At 42.5% G+C, this 20896-nt stretch overlaps 1 protein-coding gene across 9 annotated transcripts in view; it reads left to right on the forward strand.

Annotated features, from left to right (window-relative positions):
* The window catches only part of CPLANE1 (ciliogenesis and planar polarity effector complex subunit 1), a 221997-nt gene that overhangs the window by 84344 nt on the left and 116757 nt on the right, over positions 1–20896 (forward strand). For all 9 annotated transcript variants that reach the window (XM_077462837.1, XM_077462838.1, XM_077462841.1 and 6 more), the window contains exons 19-23: positions 1702–1919; positions 12018–12182; positions 12872–12998; positions 14365–14474; positions 19932–20087. In XM_077462837.1, the coding sequence (XP_077318963.1) occupies positions 1702–1919; positions 12018–12182; positions 12872–12998; positions 14365–14474; positions 19932–20087 (776 nt within the window). The remainder of the gene's footprint in view (positions 1–1701; positions 1920–12017; positions 12183–12871; positions 12999–14364; positions 14475–19931; positions 20088–20896) is intronic.

The raw sequence follows: 20896 nt of genomic DNA on the forward strand, positions 1-20896 counted from the left end.
TATCCAAATCCAGCTTTAAACTTCTCCACAACAGTATTACAGACCTGCCTGGTGTGTTCCTTGGTCTTCATGATGCTCTCTGCGCTTTCAACAGAACCCTGAATCTATCACAGAGCAGGTGCATTTATACAGAGACTGGATTACACACAGGTGGATTCTATTTATCACCATCAGTCATTTAGGACAACATTGGATCATTCAGAGATCCTCGCTGAACTTCTGGAGTGAGTTTGCTGCACTGAAAGTAAAGGGGACGAATAATTTTGCACGCACCACTTTTCAGTTTTTTTATTTGCTAAAAAAGTTCAAAGTATCCAATAGATTTCGTTCCACTTCACAATTGTGTCCCACTTGTTGGTGATTCTTCACAAAAAATAAAATTTTTATATCTTTATGTTTGAAGCCTGAAATGTGGTAAAAGGTTGAAAAGTTCAAGGGGGCCGAATACTTTCGCAATGCACTGTATCTGCCTAAACTGAGGAAGAATTTTTTTTTTCTTTTTTAATTTTGGGATATTTATTATAGCAAAAAGTAAAAAAAATTGTGTTATTTTTTTACAAAATTGTTGGTCTTTTTTTGTTTATAGCGCAAAAAAATAAAAAAACGCAGAGGTGATCAAATACCACCAAAAGAAAGTTCTATTTGTGGGGAAAAAAAAGGACGTAAATTTTGTTTGTGTATAGCATTGCACGACTGAGCAATTGTCAGTTAAAGCGTTGCAGTGCCGTTTCCCAACAAATGGCCCGGTCAGGAAGAGGGTAAATTCAACCGGGGCTGAAGTGGTTAAATACTGTGCTATTCTTGATGCTAAAATCTTAGTAAAATGTTCAAGTCAATATTTAATACCAAAATGGGCCGGTAGCTCTAACATACTGCCGGGTTCTTCCCCTCCTTTGGTATAACTGTTATATTCGCCTGTAAGAAGTCCCCAAGCATTGTTTGACCTACTCTAATGCTGCGTACACGCGATCGGAAATTCTGGCAGCAAAAGACCGATGAGAGCTTTTGGTCGGAAAATGCTATCATGTGTATGCTCCATCGGGCTTTTGCTGGGCGAATTTCGGCCAGCAAAAGATTGAGAGCATTTTTTAAATTTTTCGCTCGGAAAAAATTCCTATTCAAAAATGCATTTGTGTGTATGCAATTCCGTCGAGCAAAAACTGACGCATGCTCAGATTCAACAGTGAGATGCAAACTATTGGCTACTGGCTAGTGAACTTCCTTTTTCTAGTCCCGTCGTACTTGTTGTACGTCACCACGTTCTTCACGGTTGGAATTTGGTGTGACTGTGTGTATGCAAGACGGCTTGAGGGAAATCCCGTTGGGAAAATCATCAGAGCTTTTTCTGACCAAAGTTCCGATCATGTCTACGTGGCATTAGAGAATTATATGCCTGTACAAAGCGGCTGGCCAATTTATCTGCAAAAGATCTGTAATAAAGTATAACCATCAAAGCAAATTTTTTATTTTATTTTTGTCCCTTGTGGTGTAGTGTTAGTTGATTGAAATGCCTATTCATTATAGCAAAGAACTACAGTAGGTGCAAAGTGCTTAGCAACCAGTGAAATCCACATCAATCTGATTTCAAAATAGTAAATATTGCTCATCATTGCTCTTTGTTCTTCCTTATTAAAGCGATTAGCACATTTATGACCGAGAAAAATTTAAATGTTAATTTGTTTTAATTTTGCTACTTTTCAGACCCTATTGAGGAAGAAGATGCAGATATACTGTTCACTTCAGTGCAAGAAATGTTAAAGGCTGCTGTAATGGTTGATGCAGAAATTCTCACCGAAACCCTTGGCCAGTTGATGGAGTCGGCCAAAGAGCTCATCGGGAAGCTACCGGGTCTTGTGCCAGAGCGTCTGTACCTGCCAGCACCACCGTTATACTGCCCCCAGCCCTCGTCAGTTAGCGAAGTAAGATTATATGCTTTCTGAGCCCTACTTTCTTCAAAGTTCAATACACACATTTACAATCTGAATAAACAATTTTTCCTTTAGATCTACCAACATCTGTGCAGTGCATAGCCCTGCCTGATTGGATACAAATAGAAAAGATAGTCTAGGTAGGTCCTCCTGTTACATATATGTAGTATATGTAAGAAGATGTAGTCAGGCTGTAAGATACACTCATCAGCCATTACTTTATGACCATTAACAGGTTATGTGAATAACATTGGTTATCCCATTTACAACGGCAACTATAAGCCAGTGGGATGTATTAAGCAGTGAGTAACCATATTGTCTCTGAAGTTGATGTGTTGAAAGCACAAAGAATGGGCATTGCAGTTTGTATTCTATGGGACTGCATAGCCACAGACTGGTCGGGTGCCTTTGCCGACTTGTGTCCAGAGCCAAAAGTGCCTACAACGGGCATCTGAGAACTGGACCATGGAGCAGTGAATGAACGTGGCCTTGTGTGATAAATCACATTTCCTTTTACATCATGTGAATGGGCTGGTACATGTGCATCGCTTGTCTGGAGAAGAGATGGTACCAGGATGCAGTATGGGAAGAAGGCCAGTGTGATGCTTTGGGCAATGTTCTGCTGGGAAACCTTGGGTCCTTTTATTTATGTGGATGTTACTTTGAAACGTATTGCCTACCTAAACATCGTTGCAGACAAAGAACACCCCTTCATGGAAACCGTATTTCCAGATAGCAGTGGCTTCTTTCAGCCATAAAATGCTCGCTGCCATGCTGCAAAAAATTGTTCTAGAATGGGACACAACAGTGAGTTTAAGGTAAAAAGTCTGGATGGCTGCACTCCCAACTGAAATCCAAAAATGCCTTTATTAATGTAAAATCATAAGGAGCACAACATGTACAAGCAGGGAAGGGAGGCTATCTTGTTTCACACAAAAGCGGTGCTTTATCAAAACCAGACTGTCATATCAGCTAACCAATCTTTATATCTGGCCAAACAACCCAGGTGATTACTTGCAAAGTATGTGCCATTCAATATGTTGGCAGAACCACCAGAAGGTTGAGGATTGTCTCCATGACCATTTATACAACATTGAGAAAAAACATGGAAATAACGTATCAAGACACCTTAATGATCATGGGGGCAATACCTCTGCATTGCAGATACAGGGTATTAAAAGGGTCACTACACTGTCCCTAGGAGGGGAGGAGATTTATTCAGAATTCTTTGCAACCGCAAAATGTTCTGGATTTTTCATGTTCAAACCAAAATTCCAGCGGGGTTGAACTTTGAATATGACCTTACACACAATTATGCATGAGGTGCTGTTTTTTTTTGTTTTTTGTTTTTTACATATGGGGTTTAGTGAGATGATTTACAAAGGATTATATTAAATTTAAGGCCACCTGGTTGTCCATCAGCACATGACCACACAAGCTTTCCCTCTACACCCCCTCTTGGAACAGGCGGTGTATGCTGATTGGAAACATCCTGACAGGATTAGTCTTCCTCCTAAAGGTTTTCCCTTTTATATCCCATGGATGAAAAGTTCATAAAAAAATGGAGCATGCCAGCAGTAGATGCAGCAGTCTCTTTCTTAAACAAGAACTTAACTTGTCTGGTAGATAACGCACAGGGTTTGAAAGACCCTGTTGCTAAGACATTGGAGTAATTATTAAAGGCTTCCTTTTCTTTGGCCAGTTCAGCTATTCAGCCAGCTGTGGCAGCAATTGGTATCTGCCAGTCCGTAAAGAATCAGGTCAAAGGGCCTGATAGGCCTAACCAGGAGGATGATCTGCCTTAAAGTAAGACATATTTCTCGAGCACTGTGTTTTGCTATTAATGCCTTAAAGGATTCAATACAGCAGGTTTCTCGTTTGGCTCTCTCATCTGTACATATGTGCAGACTCTTATGGCTTAAGAACTGGTCAGCTAAGCTTCCTTGTAAAAAGTTATTGGCAGGTTTCATTTTTCATTGGGATAGTTTATTTGGTGATTATTTGGACAAATATATTTTCAGTTTGTGGCTCTACCCTATGGGCTGGGTACAGCTCCCTGGGTGTCCGTAAAGGTCCTAGCTCCAGTACTGGGTCTTTTAAGGGCCCATGGGATCCTGGTGCTCGGGTATCTGGACGACTTCCTACTCAGAAATCACTCCTTACAGGCTCTAGAACCGAGAATAATATACACAGTGCGGTATTTGAAAAGCTTAGGCTGGACCATAAATACCGAAAGGTCAGCCTTGAAACCAGCTCAAAGTCTAAAATATTTAGATCTGATCCTAGATACGGTTCAAGCAAGAATATTCTCGACACCCTTAAGGATCTGTGCCCTAAAGGTTCAGGTGCATCAGATAAGGGGCACCAGACAACCCACCATTCGGCTCTGTACGAGTCTTCTAGGGGGGATGGTATCCTCCTTCGAGTCATTACCCTATGCCAAGTTCCATTCCAGGCCTCCAGACATCTTGTTGGCCTGGATCAGAAGAGGAAAAGCCCTGGATTATCCAATGTGCTTATCTCATCACAGGGGTGATCAAATACCACCGAAAGAAAGCTCTATTTGTGGAAAAAAAAAGACATCAATTTTGTTTGAGAGCCACGTCGCACCACTACACAATTGTCAGTTAAAGCGACGCAGTGCCGAATTGCAAAAAGTGCTCTGGTCAGGAAGGGGGTAAATTCTTCTGGGGCCGAATTGGTTAATGTGAAAGAGAATCATGATCTATCTTCTAAGCAAAAAAAAACGCTATTCTCATGTTAGACAGAATCGTGCAGCTCTAATACTAGCCTGGGTAGAGGGACATGGGCCAATGATATCGGCAGTCCATATTCCTGGAGTAAAGAACTGGAAGGCAGATTATCTCAGCTGCCAGAAGATCTGCCCCGGGGGAATGGTCCCTACACCCAGGGGTGTTCCAGGAAATTTACCAGCTTTGAGGATGGCCACAGGTCGATCAATTGGCATTCAGATTCAGCAACAAGCTACAGCAATTTGTGTCCTGAACAAGGGATCCTCTGGCAATCGCAGCAGATGCTCGAAAAGTTCTATGGAGACCGTACTCCCTGGTTTGCGGCCCTTTCATGAAGGGAACCATACTTGATCCTTCACCATGACAGGGTCGTGTTACGACCTATTGCATCATTTTTGTCAAATGTGGTGTCAGCCTTTCATTTAAATCAGGACATTATTTTGCCTTTTTTTCTATTAGCCTTGTTCGGTGGAAGAGAGGCAACTGCATACTTTGGATGTTGTCCAGGCAGCCAAGGTTTCTTTATCTCGATCTGTGGAGATCCGAGGATCAAACTCCTATTTTGTTTTACAAAAGGACCCAAGAAAGGGCAGCCAGCTTCCATTGCCAATTGGGTCCATTAATTGGTCATTCAGGCCTAAGGTCTGAAACGTAAAGCTCCCCCCTTTAGGATGAGAGCTCATTCTACCAGGGGTGTAGGAACCTCCTGGGCTTTTCGCCATCAGGTATCTGTAGCTCAGATTTGTAAGGCTGCTACCTGGTCTTCAGTGCATATGTTCACAAAATTTTATCAAATAGATGTCCGAGCAGCCGAGGATTCGCCTTTTGGCCACAGTGTACTACGGGCTGCCGTATAAGTTCTGATGGCTATTGTTTGGCACGGTGTCTCCCTCCCCTCAAGGCTATTGCTCTGGGATGTCCCAGTAGGTAATATATATTAAGCCTGATTCTGTGTCCCATGATGTATGAAAAAGAAAAGGATTTTACAGGTAAATATGACAAAAAAAATCCTATCTTTCACCTCCCCAAGGGAAGCCTCTGCCTGGCTTGACACCCTGCCGCCTCATCGCTGATCCTAGGATTTCTGAGTTCATTTAATCTTTGCCTGATGTTTTTTAATGCCAGCACAGTATTGCTGATCTGCACTGTGCTGCACCCCTAATGAGGCACCTTAACTTTCCAGGAGTGGAATTATAATGCACCCGTTGTGCCTTTCTAGTTTTTGACTTTCCGGCAGACTATGTCTGACGGAATCAGTCCGTCGGACATTCCGACCGTGTGTGGGCTAATCCGATCGTTTTTCATTTAAAAAATCGGGAAAACCGTTCTTCTGTATGCTGGTCCGATGGACCAAATACGATGCAAGGGAAGCTATTGACTACTGGCTATTGAACTTCATTTTTTTTTTTTAATCCCGTCTTACTCCATCGCATTCAAAACGAACGGAACATTGCGTTCAAAATGAACCTGTGTGGGCAAGTCCGTTCTTTCGAAAGTCCGTCGGGATGACAGTCGGACCTAGTTTGCCGGAAAGTCAGGTCATGTGTACGTGGCGTTAGTGCAACCCAAGTATGTGCTCCTGACGTAGTCAGGTGAACTGTTTTTTGTGTCTCCTTTTCCTTTTGTTTGTCATGTTTTAGTTCTAAGTATTTTCTGTTTATGGGTGATGAATATTACTTACCAATATATACTTTGCAGATGTTTGCTCTTCTTGGAACATAACTTGATGTCCACTTATCTAAGGGGGGTGTTTACCATCCGGGTCCAAGGTTATATGGGTTTGGTTTTTTATGGTTAAATCCCTGGCTAAACTTTGGTCACTGGCTTTCCAATGTCGCAAGTTTCTATAGTAGTGTGGAATGTCCATGGTCTAAACTCAACGGTCAAACATTCCTTAGTTTTTAAGTATCTGCAGAAATATAACCCCCAGATCTGTATCCTACAGGAGATGCATCTCCAGGGCTCTAGAACCCTGGGATTGAGACGGCCATGGATGGGTTCTTCATACCATGCCACTTACTCTAGCTATGCACAGGGTGTAAGTATTTTAGTGAGGAAATTCCATCCATGTCATGCTTTGGATGTTCGTATGGAGCCGTATGGTAGATACGTAATTCTCCATGCTCGAATATATGATAAATCTATGGTGCTTTGTCGGGATTTAGATCCCCCCCTCCGGCTTCCATACATGTTCCTACTTCAATAAAGCAAATCTTGTTGATTTATGATACTAATGAGATTTTCTTCATGAGTGATTTTAACCACTTTCAGACCGGACCATTTTGCTGGTCAATGACCAGAGGTCTTTTTACAATTTGGCACTGCGCTGCTTTAACTGGTAATTGCGCGGTCATGCAATGTTGTACCCAAACAAAATTTGCGTCCTTTTTTTACCACAAATAGAGCTTTCTTTAAAGGTATTTGACTGACTGCGATTTTTATTTTTTGCGATATAAATGTAAAAAGACCGCAAATTTAGAAAAAAAAATGATATTTTCTAATTTTTGTTATTAGAAAAATCCAATAAACTAAATTTTAGTCATACATTTAGGCCAAAATGTATTCAGCCACATGTCTTTGGTAAAAAAAAAGTCAATAACTGTATATTTATTGGTTTGCGCAAAAGTTGTCACATCTACAAACTAAGGTACGTTTTCTGGAATTTACGCAGCTTTTAGTTTATGACTGCCTATCTCATTTCTTGAGGTGCTAAAATGGCAGGGCAGTACAAAACCCCCCCAAATGACCCCATTTTGGAAAGTAGACACCCTAAGGAAATTGATAAGAGGCATGTTGAGCCCATTGAATATTTTATTTTTTTGCCTTAAGCGATTGAATAATGACAAAAAAAAAAAATCTTTTTTTTTTTTTTACACAAAGTTGTCACTAAATGATATATTGCTCACACATGCCATGGTTATATGTGGAATTGTACCCCAAAATACATTCTGCTGCTTCTTCTGAGTACGGGGATACCACATGTGGTCGACTTTTTGGAAGCCTAGCCGCGTACGGGGCCCCGAAAACCAAGCACCGCCTTCAGGATTTCTAAGGGCATACATTTGTAATTTCACTCCTCACTACCTATCACACAGTTTTGAAGGCCATAAAATGCCAAGATGGCACAAAACACCCACAAATTACCCCATTTTAGAAAGTAGACACCCCAAGCTATTTGCTGAGAGGCATGTTGAGTCCATGGAATATTTTATATTTTGCCACAAGTTGCGGGAAAATTACAAACTTTTATTTATTTTATTTATTTTTTCACAAAGTTGTCACTAAATGATATATTGCTCACACATGCTATGGGCATATGTGAAATGACACCCCAAAATAAATTCTGCTGCTTCTCCTGAGTACGGGGATACCACATATGTGGGACTTTTTGGGAGCCTAGCCGCGTACGGGGCCCCGAAATCCAAGCACCGCCTTCAGGCTTTCTAAGAGCGTAAATTTTTGACTCCACTCCTCACTACCTATTACAGTTTTGAAGGCCATAAAATGCCAAGATGGCACAAAACCCCCACAAATGACCCCATTTTAGAAAGTAGACACCCCAAGCTATTTGCTGAGAGGCATGTTGAGTCCATGGAATATTTTATATTTTGCCACAAGTTGCGGGAATATTACAAACTTTTTTTTTTTTTTCACAAAGTTGTCACTAAATGATATATTGCTCACACATGCCATGGGCATATGTGAAATGACACCCCAAAATAAATTCTGCTGCTTCTCCTGAGTACGGGGATACCACATGTGTGGGATTTTTTGGGAGCCTAGCCGCGTACGGGGCCCGAAAACCAAGCACTGCCTTCAGGATTTCTAAGGGTGTAAATTTTTGATTTTACTCCTCACTACCTATCGCAGTTTTGAAGGCCATAAAATGCCAAGATGGCACAACCCCCCCCCCCAAATGACCCCATTTTGGAAAGTAGACACCCCTAAATTTAGGGGTACACTAGTGAGATTCACAGGTAAAAAAGCACATAGGCTGTCAGCGACTGTATCAAAACAAACTGTTAGCGATCGCAGGGATCAGGCCTGACTCTGCGAACGCTGCAGTTATGTGTGTTGTGTTTTGTAAGTGACAGTGATCGATTGATACTGCACTTGGGTGGGCTGGGCTGGGCTGGGCTTGGCGGAGGGGCTAAACGCAGGTGCTAGCAGGTATCTGGGCTGATCCTGCTAACAATGCGTTTTGGGAAACCTAAACTGCTGGCGACGCTAATATAGATCTGATCAGATACTATATTACTAAGGGAGGTGTATGCTTTGTGCGTGGGTGTTAGCAGTACTGGCACTAACCTGACGCTGCCTGGGGCGACGCAGACCTTATCTGACCCTCAAACTTATATCACCCGCCGGGTGATCAGGGGGTTAAACCTTTATTAGGTAATAAATGGCGGGTGCCCTGAAACTATAAAAAAATAACTAACCAACCAGCGTCACCTGTAACAGTTATATGGTGATCACTGGTGAAAGGGTTAACTAGGGGGCAATCAGGGGTCTTTATGCGGTAGTATATGGGGGTCCCTGACGCTATAAAAAGCTGCGGCAAACCTAAATACCTACCTGCCTAACTAGCGTCACCTGTGACACTAATACAGCGATCAGAAAAACGATCGCTTATTAGGCTGGGTTCACACTGGAGCGATGCGGGAACGCCACGAATCCGCGGTGGGTTCCCGCATCACACTGCCCTATGCGAACTGCTGGGAGTGTCAGTGAAATGTTAATGACACCCCCAGATCAGTTCGCATATCGCAGTGCGATCTGCAAACTCGGACAGGAATCGGATCGCATGGTGTGAACACCCATGCGATCCGATTCTGCTGCGGACCAAAAAAAGGGTCCCGTGCGAGTTTGCGGCGGGTGCGATGCGAATTCAGCCATACTATCTGTATGGCTGAACTCGAATCGCACAGAGATCGGATGTGATTTGCACTGCAGTGCGGTGCGAATCACATCCGTTCTCATAAACCGCTGCAATGTGAACCTAGCCTTAGTGACACTGGCGACGGGGGGTGATCGCGGGGTTAAACCTTTATTGGGGGGGTTAGGGGGTACCTTAGAACTAAAGGGGGCTAACCCTAATTGCCCTAACAGTTATTACAGTCACAAATGACACCAATGCAAAAAAAAAAAAAAATGCAATTGGTGTCACTGTGACTGGGGGGGCAGGGGTGATTGGGGGGGTGATCGGGGGGTGAAGGGGGGGGTGAGAGTGTGCCTGGCATGTTCTACTGTGTAGTGTAGTGTTGGTGCAACTCACCGATCCTCTCTCCTCGGTTCCCGGAACGAAAAATACCGACACGGAGGAAAGATTACATCACTTCCTCTGCCTGTGTTTACATTACAGGAGAGGAAGTGATGTCACGCTGCACTTCCATTCGTCAGGAGCGATCGCGAGGGGGTGGCCATGAATGAATGGCCGCCCCTCATCCCGGATCGCTCCTGAACGGATTCCGACCGCCGCTGGCACCGGGGGGGGCCCGATTGGGCCCCCCACCCGCGGGAAGGCAGGGACGTACAGGTACGCCCATATGCCTGCCCGTGCCATTCTGTCGACGTACATCGTCGTGCGGCGGTCGGCAACTGGTTAACATGGTTCCCTGCCCGGATCTGGATAGGGTGCACTCTGTGTCTCTGGGATCTGACCTTGTGAGCTGGGTCACTGGACCGATGTCTGGAGGCATCTCCACTCTAATAATAAAGAATTTAACTGTCACTCCACCACCGTTAAAACCCTTTCTAGGATTGATTTGATTTTTGCATCTGCCTCCGCCCTCTACTGGGTTAGAGAGGTCTAGGGGTATATCTGATCATGCACCACTGTGTTTAACTGTTTCCCTCACTGGGTTCTAGGCTACACTCTTTTTGGAGGAACTGAGGCCGATGACTCCCGCTGCTATAAATCTGTCCACTGAGGACAGAAACTGCGGCTGGAGCCGCTGGGCTCATCCACATCGCTGGATCGGATGGGCTCGGGCAAGAAAAAGGGGGGGGGGGGTCTGGGGGGCAGCTGCAGCAAAGAAGGTTTTTTACCTTAATTCATAAACTACATTAAGGTGCAAAACCTTAAAACTTTACAACCACTTTAATAAAGCCATTTTTGGATCTCGGTTGGGAGTGCAGCCATCCAGACTTTTTTTCTTTGATTGCAGCAGCTGTGACTGGGTGAGTACCCTGCACAAGGGGATCAGTCCATTTTGTATTTTGTGCCGACTCGCCTCCGAGCAGGGTGAGCATGTGTCAGTAAGTTTGAGGTGTTGACTCCCAAATTCTCCAGATCTCAATCCATCGTGCATCTGTAAGATGTGCAGGAAAAACACCAAACAATTTACAAGACTTAAAAAATCTGCTGCTGATGGATAAGTGTCAGATGCCACAGTATACCTTCAGAGGTCTAGTGGTGTCCATACCTCAAGTGGTCAGGACTGTTTTGGTGGAAAAAAGAGGCACCTACTCAGTATAAGAAGGGTCATCTTAATGTTATGGCTGATCGGCGTTTTGTACACTTTTGACTATAATGGCTCACTTACCCTCTTTGGGACAGTAACCTGGACGGTCTAGGGAAGACTGATTGACACAACCATCAAAATTTAACAAGGAGAGCTCTCCTTCAAGCAGGGGATTTGAGAGTTTTCTGGGGGGGTTATATTTTTTTGTACAATAAATGATATTAAAATGGAGGCATGCCTAGTGTAGTATTGTTTGATATATATTCTATTGTTATTGCATATGATAGCTGTCTTTTGGAGTCTAGCAATGGTGTTTTCTCCTTTTTGAGTTTTCACTGGTAGGATTTCCAACAGTATTAAATCTGAGGGTCATCTTTTACTACCAAATGCACACATTGAATAAAGCAGAATCTGGAATCCAAAACGGTTGCCTGCTTATATCTGGGGCTACCTATGTTCACCAATTGGGCTGAAAATTCTTAACACCAAAGATATCTATATCTAACTTAGCATGTCTTCGGCCCCTGTCCTAAATTGAGGAACAAACTAATTATCTCTTGGATCTGATGGAAGAGAGATATGTAGATGCCTTCTGTTTTTTAAAGGATCTGCAGTGCTTCAAACAGGTTTAGTGGAGGGCAATGTAGTTCCTTGTGTGAAGTCCACTTCACCTATAAACTTACTGGATATCATATTTTTAGACTAAGGTAGGAAATCAGAAATTATGACTTGAATTCTGTCCTATGCAAAAGCGTTTTGTAGTCTGCAAGCCATATTTGTGCACAGTACCGTTACTGGCTTAATCATTTACTTTGATACTTTATGTCTGATCTTGCTTGTGTGTGCTTTTTTTTTCCTTCTCTTTGTTTTAGGAAGACCCAAGTGATTTGCTGTTACAGATGGAGAAACGGAGTCGTCAGAAGCTATCTGGGGTTCTTCAGAGAATCCTTTTGCTGTTACGGGCAGCCCACTGTTCCCTTCCTGCTGCCCAGTGGTATATCAAGCAAATAAAAAGAGCAAGGAAAATTGTGCAAAAGGTTCCATTTTCTTTTTTATAACTCAACCTTATGGATTTGTAAAACAGTTGCTATGTAATACAGATTTTGTTATTCATGCATGTTGTGTTATACACTTAAACCTAAACTCTAGCCAGATATGAAAGACAGTTTGGCACAGCTCTATATTCATCAATACATCATTGAATGTATTGTTTAAATGAAAGGTGAATTTAATCTGGCATCAGCCTCTTGCAGTCCCTGTACAGGAGGGTTGGAGCGTAAGAGGCAGCACAAGGGCCCAGAAAGTTCATGTGCTGATAGAAAGAGAAAGTGAAGTGACCGCGAGATGAGCTCATCACTCTACTGCTTTCAATGTCCAGCCATAGGTTGGGGCAGCTCCAAAACAATCTGTCTGTGGAAATTTGTGCCAATTTAGCCTAATGACCATTTGTGAGGTCAAGTATTGATGTTGGGCTAGAAGATCTGGCTGCAGTTGGTTTCCAGTTTAGTAGGGTTACGGGCAAAACTCTGTGCAGGCCGCTCAAGTCCCTCCACACCAAACTTGTTAAACCATGTCTTAACACATGGCTGTCCTAAATGACTTTGTATGCTGTAAGAGTACCCTTCAATGGAACCACCTGAACTCAATTATTTGGAAGGGTGTCAACATAGTTTTTGGTATATTTAAGCCCAAATTACATTTACTTATTTATTCCTTATTGTTTTAGATTCGTGCGAAGGGTGCATTACCTCCTCTGAGCCCGCTTCCAGAAACTTTACTTAATTATGCAAATGGCAGGACTGTATTTCTCAAGCCAGGAGCAGGTGGAGATTTTGTATCCTGCAGTGTAGTAGGTGAGCTTTGGGTCAGTTGTTGTGAACCTTGTAATAGTCATCTGTTCTCCTGCATACACCTCTATGGTGCTGTTGTTTAATTTAAAGTGATATTAAAGGCAAGTTGTTTGTTATTTAAAAAAAAAACATTTTACACTAACTTCCTCTGTCCAGTGGTTTTGCACAGTGCACCCCCGATCCTCTTCTTGGGCCCCACGCGGCTCCTGGCAATTCCCTCGTGCCGAGTGCACACAGAACAAACAGCTTGCTGTAAGGATTCGCTCCCAAGCCACTGCTCTGCATGTCCATTCAGATCCTGTCCCCTCTCTCTCTCTCTCTCCTCATTTGCTCATTTGCTCATTGGCTGTGATTGACAAGTGCCAATGGCTTCCGCTGCTGTCTCAGCCAGTGAGAAGGGAGAGTCCCCGGAGAATCGGAGGGCTCTCATGCACATCGCTGGATCGCAATGGCACCCAGGTTAGTATTGGGGGGCTGCTGTACACAGAAGGTTGAAGAAAAAAAATTGAGCCTTTAGAACCCGCTGTAAGGTGAGGAAGACAATTTGTGAAAATCATTATACATGAGGGACTGCTGGAGCACGTTGACACGTTACACCCTACATATGGGTGTAACATGCTCCAAAAGGTGAACATTTTATACACACACACACACACACACGAATGTAAACATAAATGGGGTTCTGTACTGTAAATGAAAAATTCTGTTATCTAAATCCTAGTATCCCTTCACTCTGTAAGAGTTAACTGCTTCTTTTGCTAAGGGAACGATTGCTGCTTTTACCTTATTCCTTTCTCTGATGTCAGCCGGTGCTCTCCTTCACTGTCCAACCCTCTAAAATGTGGACGGGCCCTTGGCATCCACCTGTACAAGACTTATAATCCTACATTTTATGTGACGATGGTCAGGCAGCAAAGTAAAGAGGTTTCAGGGGAGCAGTCTCTCGAAGAGCAGAAATCCTGCAGGAGTGAGGCCTTTGGGTTAATATATCATATTAATCATCGTGCCCTAGACAAAATGAGCAGTTAATGTTTCAGGGACCCATTGCAGGGGTAGCTGTTTTCATTCCTGGAGTTCAGCTTTAATCATTACTCTTTTAAACTTTAGAAGTTTCGATAGTGGGGAGGTGAGCCAGGAAATCCTTGTTCAGGAGACAAATATTTTGCCATTGAACCCCTAGAAGAATATATAGCGCTGTACTAAAATGACAGCTGTGTGTGGCTATTCAGTAACCAGTGGCATTCTTTTTACAATATTTTATCATTTGGCCTGGGCTTTTGTAATCTATGAGTTTTTTTCAGTTTGACATTTACATTTCTTTAGTGCAGTTTTACAGTCTCACATGTAAAGTTTCAGATGTCTCTTATAGGATGTTTTCGTGAGCTTTGTGCTCTGTGCTGGATGCTGCATGTACGTGAGAGATTATCATTGAGCTGCAGAAAATACCAAAAAGCCAGAGACAGTGGCAAGCTCTTTAAGGTACAGGATCTATTCTGTATTGTAGTGAACCTATTTAAACTTTTGTTGTTGGGGTTTGTGACTGAGCACTTGCATTTTGCTTTTTCTCATTTGATCCATGAGGTGTCATAGTTGCAGAATATGCCAAAATGTTTTGATTACTGCTTAAAAGGTACTATTATTTTTTGTTGACCCAATTGTTGCGATGTTGATTGTCGCAAAATGGTGACCGCTGGCTGTATGGTAATTACAAATAGAACACCATGGAGCCATAGTTATAGTGTAAATATGACAAATGTTGATCCTAATTTTGAATATTGCTTGTGAGTGTGGGACATTTTTGACCTGCTGGAGGGTGATGACAAACAAATTAACCACTTGCCGACCAGCTCACGCACATTTATGTTTGCAAAGTGGTTTATTACCGCAAAGCAACGTACCCGTACGTCGGCCCCTTTAAAAGCCATAGCAGGTGCGTGTGCACGCGCTGCAAGGCGGGGGACCCGATGTGCTTGCGCAATCGCGGGCACGAGAGCCAGAATGGGGATTTGTGTGTTTAAACACACTAATCCCTGTTCTGACAGGGGAGAGGAAACTGTTTGTTCCTAGTAAGTAGGAACAACGATTATGTCTCATCCCCCAGTCAGTCCCATCCCCATACGGTTAGAAACACACGCGAGGGAACACATTTAATGCCTTGATCACCCCCTAGTGTTAACCCCTTCCCTACCAGTAACATTTACACGTGCATTTCTATAGCTCTGTTTGCTGTATAAATGTTAATGGTCCCAAAAAATGTGTCAAAAGTGTCCAATTTGTCCACGCAATGTCGCAGTACCACTAAAAATAGCAGATCACTACCATTACTAGTAAAAAAAAAAAAAAAAAAATGACATAAATCCTTCCCTAGTTTGTAGATGCTATAACGTTTGAGCAAACCAATCAATATATGCTTATTGCGTTTTTTGTTTTTTTTATCAAAGAATATGTAGAATACACATTGGCCTAAACTGATGAAGAAATTTGTTTTTTAAAAACATTTTTGGTGATATTTATTATAGCAAAAAGTAAAAAATATATATATATACATTTTTTTTATAGCGCGAAAAATTAAAACCGCACAGGTGATTAAATACCACTAAAAGAAAGCTCTATTTGTGGGAAAAAAAGGACGTCAATTTTGTTTGAGTACAACATCGCACGGCCACGCAATTGTCAGTTAAAGCAACGCAGTGCTGTATCACCAAAAAATGGCCTGGTCATTAAGGTGGAAAATCTTCCGGTCCTTAAGTGGTTAAGCAGTTATAGACACTCAACACTGTAGGGACGAGGAACTGTAGGACTTTCTCATGATTTTAAGAGAAAATGAACTGTGGAAGCTGTGCCAAAAAAAGCAACCAGAGGAAGGGGCAGTCACCAGTTACAGTACCTTGAAAAGGTATTCATAGCCTTTTGAAAATTCCACATTTTGTCATGTTTCAACCAAAAACATAAATGTATTGTATTGGGATTTTATGTGATAGACCAACACAAAGTGGCACATAATTGTGAAATGGAACGAAAATGATAAATATATATGAAAAGTGTGGCTTGCATTTATATACAGCCTCCTGAGTCAATGCTTTTTAAAACCACCTTTTGCTGCAATTACAGCTGAAAGTCTTTTTGGGGATGTGTTAACTAGCTTCACATCTAGAGAGTGAAAGTTTTGCCCATTCTTCTTTGCAAAATAGCTCAAACTCTGTCAGTTTGAATGGAGAGCGTCTGTAAACCGCAATTTTCAAGTCTTGTCACAGATTCTTACTTGGATTTTAGTCTTGACTTTGACTAGGCCACTCTAGCACATGACTATGCTTTGATCTAAACCATTCTTTTGTAGCTCTGGCTGTATGTTTAGGGTCGTTGTCCTGCTGGAAGGTGAACCTCTGCCCCAATCTCAAGCCTTTTGCAGATTCTAACAGGTTTTCTTCTAAGATTGCCCAATATTTGGCTCCATCCATCTTCCCATCAACTCTGACAAGCTTCCCTGTCCATGGTGAAGAAAAGTATCCCCACAACATGATGCTGTTGCCACCATGTTTCACGGTGGGGATGGTGTGTTCAGGGTGATGTGCAGTGTTAGGCCCCTTTCACACTGACGATCCGTTCAGGCTCGCCTGTCAGTTTTTCAGGCGGACCTAAACGGGTGCTCCATAGAGCTCTATGGAGCGTCGGATGTCAGCGGTGACATGTCCGCTGACATCTGACCCGCTCCGATCCAAAAAAGTGTGACGGAGGAAAAAGCTATTTTTCCATCCGTCTGCGGATCGGATCGGGTGACGACGGACACTGCGGTCTGTCGTCATCCGATCTCCCATAGGGGAGAGCGGCGCTGTGACAGGTCTGTCCCTGCGCAGTGTGCAGAGACGGACCTGTCATCTCCCTGCTCAGCGGGGATCGACAGAGTGATCCCCGCTGAGCAAACGGATATCCACGGGGCGGATCAGCACTGATCCGCCCCGTGTGAAAGGACCCTTAGTTTTCTGCCACACATAGCGTTTTGCTTTTATGCCAAAAAGTTACATTTTGGTCTCATCTGACCAGAGCACCTTCTTCCACATGTTTTCTGTGTCCCCCACATGGCTTCTCGCAAACTGCAAACGGGACGACTTATGGCTTTCTTTCAACAATGGCTTTCTTCTTGCCACTCTTCCATAAAGGCCAGATTTGTGGAGTGCACAACTAATAGTTGTCCTGTGGACAGATTCTCCCACCTGAGCTGTGGATCTCTGCAGCTCCTCCAGAGTTACCATGGGCCTCTTGGCTGCTTATCTGATTAATGCTCTCCTTGCCTAGCCTGTCAGTTTAGGTGGATGGCCATGTCTTGGTAGGTTTGCAGTTGTGCCATACTATTTCCCTTTTCGGATGATAGAGTAAACAGTGCTCTGTGAGATGTTCAAAGCTTGGGATATTTTTTTAATAACCTAACCCTGCTTTTTCCACAACTTTATCCCTGACCTGTCTGGTGTGTTCCTTGGCCTTCATGATGCTGTTCACTAAGGTTCTCTAACAAACCTCTGAGGGCTTCAAAGAACAGCTATATTTATACTGAGTTAAAATTAAACACTCTACTTACTAATTAGGTGACTTCTGAAGGCAATTTGGTTCCACTTTAGTTAGGGGTATCAGAGTAAAAGGGGCTGACTACAAATGCACGCCACACTTTCCAGATATTTATTTTTAAGAAATTTTGAAAACCATTTATCATTTTCCTTCTACGTCACAATTATGTGCCACTTTGTGTTTGTCTATCACATAAGATTCCATGTACCATGGAACTATCTGGCTGGAGTTTGCATGTTCTCCATGTGTCTGCGCAGGTTTCCTCCGTGTGCTCCAGTTTCCTCTAGCACTCCAAAGACATGCTGGTAGGTTAATTGGCTCCTGTCTAAATTGACCCTAATATGTGTTGTATGAATGTGAGTTAGGAACCTTAGATTGTAAACTCCTTGAGAGCAGGGACTGATGTTTGTGTACAATATATGTATGTAAAGTGCTGCATAAATTGACAGCGCTATATAAGTATCTGTTTAAAAAAAAAAAATAAACAGTCAAGAACTGACTGAATGATGTTATGGTCAATGAAAAATTGTCTTCTGTTCTTTCTGACACTCATGCCAAGTTCCTACGTGTCTGCCAACCCTGGATCACATACCATTATTCTCCTAGATTCGATGTTGCTATATTGTCAATGTAAGGACCGGTTGGGCACACCCTGTGAACCCATTCTCTTCTCTTCCTCGACTCCCCTTCCTTCTCTTTTTTTTTTTCACTACTCCTCCCCTGCTTTTCATTCTACAATCTCTTTTAATCAGCTCTTGACTCTTAGAACATCTTCTTCTCTCCATCTTATTTTTTCGTCTTACCAATTTACTGTAGATGATTACTATGGGCTGTCTATGTATTGTACGACACGCTTCTGTTGCAGTCATGTGAAAACCCGGGTTAGCCCGGACACAGGAAATGTTGGCATTACTTTGGCAACAGCCTGCTTTAATTAACACTATACTGTGAAACACCTGAACTGTAATCTGAATGAAAGCCTATTGTATTGGAATGTAAACTTGTTAATTAATAATAAAACTTTTGTAAAAGAAAAAAATAAATAAACATGTCCAGCCCAGGAAATAAAAGCTTCTGCACAAGCTGCAGGATTTGCATCTAGGGGAAAGCTTTAGTTCAGGAAGTAGATGCGGACAGTGGAGAAAATGGTTATGGCTTTGTTTCGATAGAAAGGCATACGTTTCCATTTTTACCAGGAGTACTGTGATATCCCCATTATTATAATATTTGGGGGTGTTTTGGATTACTAGCAAGCCAAGTTGGTAAAAGCAAAGCAGTTTTTTATTTTTCAAAAGGTAAATGAAACCACTTACATTCAGTAAGGATAAGTAAAACAGTCCCCACTCCTGGTACACAAAATAAAGATGCTACTCACCACCAGGATATGCCTGTCCCACAGCAGGGGTTTGAAGTTCCCAACTGCTTCATTGGTCAAGAAAAGTCACAAGCGCTCTGCTTCACACAACACCTCTCGTACACCTACTCAATGCTTTCTGCCCTTTTTCAGCCCTCTCTTGCAGGTGGGCTAACACGTCCAAGTCCCAAATACCTGTATTCAAGGTTGGAAGTCCTTTCCCACCCAATATCTTTCTGAGCCTCTGAATTCTGGGTCCCATATCAGGATTTAACAATCCAGAGAAAGCCGCAAGTCTGTTTTCCCTCTTTATGGTTGATCAACTGGGAACCCCTCACCCTGCATGGGTGGAAATCTCTGAGTACTCCAACTATTTGAAAGGGTCCTAAAGTGTTAGTAAACCCAGTAATATGAAAATAGTGCACCCCCCCACAGTGCCCCCAGCTTATAAATCTTCTTTTTACATTAAAATACTGCCGCTATATACCTTTTTGGATGATCTGTATACCACGGTCACATGATAAATTGCACAGTTCCTCCAGTGCTGAGAGTTCAGGTAGAAGGAGAGTTCCACTATAGCCTGTGTAAATAACCACATGTGTGACGCCATTATCATGTGACCTAGCTAGCTCTGAGAACAAGTAAATGTTCTCTTCAGCATAAAAGACACAACTGAGCATGTGCAGGTTGGCTACCCTGCCTGTGTTAGCTGGCCCTCCTCAGATAGTGTAGGAAGAGAGGATTTGTGCATACAGGATAAAACAGCCTTTTTTACACAATGCAGGGGCTTAACCCCTTAAGTTCCACAGTGAGTATAACAAGCATGATATGCTTCATATACAGACTGATTTAACTGTTGTGGGTTTGGTAACACTTTAAGGGAGATCACCTGTGCTTTTTTTTTTTTCTGAGGGCACATTGGGTGTTGCTGCTTAGTGCCTTTCTTGTGATTGTGGCAGAGATATTAGTTGGAATGCTCCACTTGTTATGTAATAAAATACATCTCTTCCCTTTTCCACCAGAGCTCAGAAGAGTATGACTCCTGTGTGACTGAGCATTGTTTTGAAGCTCTGGAATGGGCTTGTAGAATGCTGCCATTCACTCGAGTTGCAAACTGTGAGGAGCTGATACAAGATATTATCCTGAGCCTTATCAGTGAGCTCCCTCCTGTGAAAAAGGTTGGTATATGTTGCAAAGAAATGAATGACAGCTGGGACAATTAAAGGTCTACTTATCAAGTTACAAGAATAATCTAAAACTAGCGTATGGGCACCGGAGTGGGCTGAATCTTGTCTGGTATTAGGTCGGGTTCAACGCAATGTCATTGCATTGCACAAAGTGACATTTTCTCATATAAATTCTATCTCACTCACTCTCACTGTTGCTATTTCTAACTATTTCTCTTGTTCCCTAGCTTTTTATCTGTCTCTCCCTATCACTCTTTTCTATCTTTAAAGCAGACCTTCAGTTTTTTTTTCAACTTTCCATCTATTACATTTTCTGCCCTTGTTGTTTTAACTTTGAATAGTAAAACATTTTTTTTTCTGCCAGTAAATATCTGTTACAGCTCACTTCTGGTTTCTTGTCTGGTAAAAAGCCTAGGCCTATGACATCATGCACAGCTCTGTCTCTCTTCTCTCTCTCTCTCTTGTGAGAGTTTGAAAGGAAGGGGGGGGGGTGTGAGTCATAAGAGCGTCAATGAGAGCTGCAGACCTGGAGGGGTGCCTCTGTGTGTCTGTGCAAATCCAGGAAGTGAACAGGCAGCAGATTTAGCTGCCTACAGTTAAAATGGTTGCAGCCAGACTTAGTGGAGGGAGATTTCTTCAGCCTATCTGGCAAGAATCACAGTATATATATATATATATATATATATATATATATATATATATATATATATATATATATATATATATATATATATATATATATATATATATATATATATATAAAATAATATGCAAAGTGGTTGGAGTGAAGCTTCAGAATG

This window comes from Lithobates pipiens, unplaced genomic scaffold (genome assembly GCF_037356315.1).
Source record: "Lithobates pipiens isolate NorthernLeopardFrog02 unplaced genomic scaffold, aLitPip1_a1.2 Scaffold_3, whole genome shotgun sequence".
In the NCBI taxonomy this organism is placed as follows: domain Eukaryota; kingdom Metazoa; phylum Chordata; class Amphibia; order Anura; family Ranidae; genus Lithobates; species Lithobates pipiens.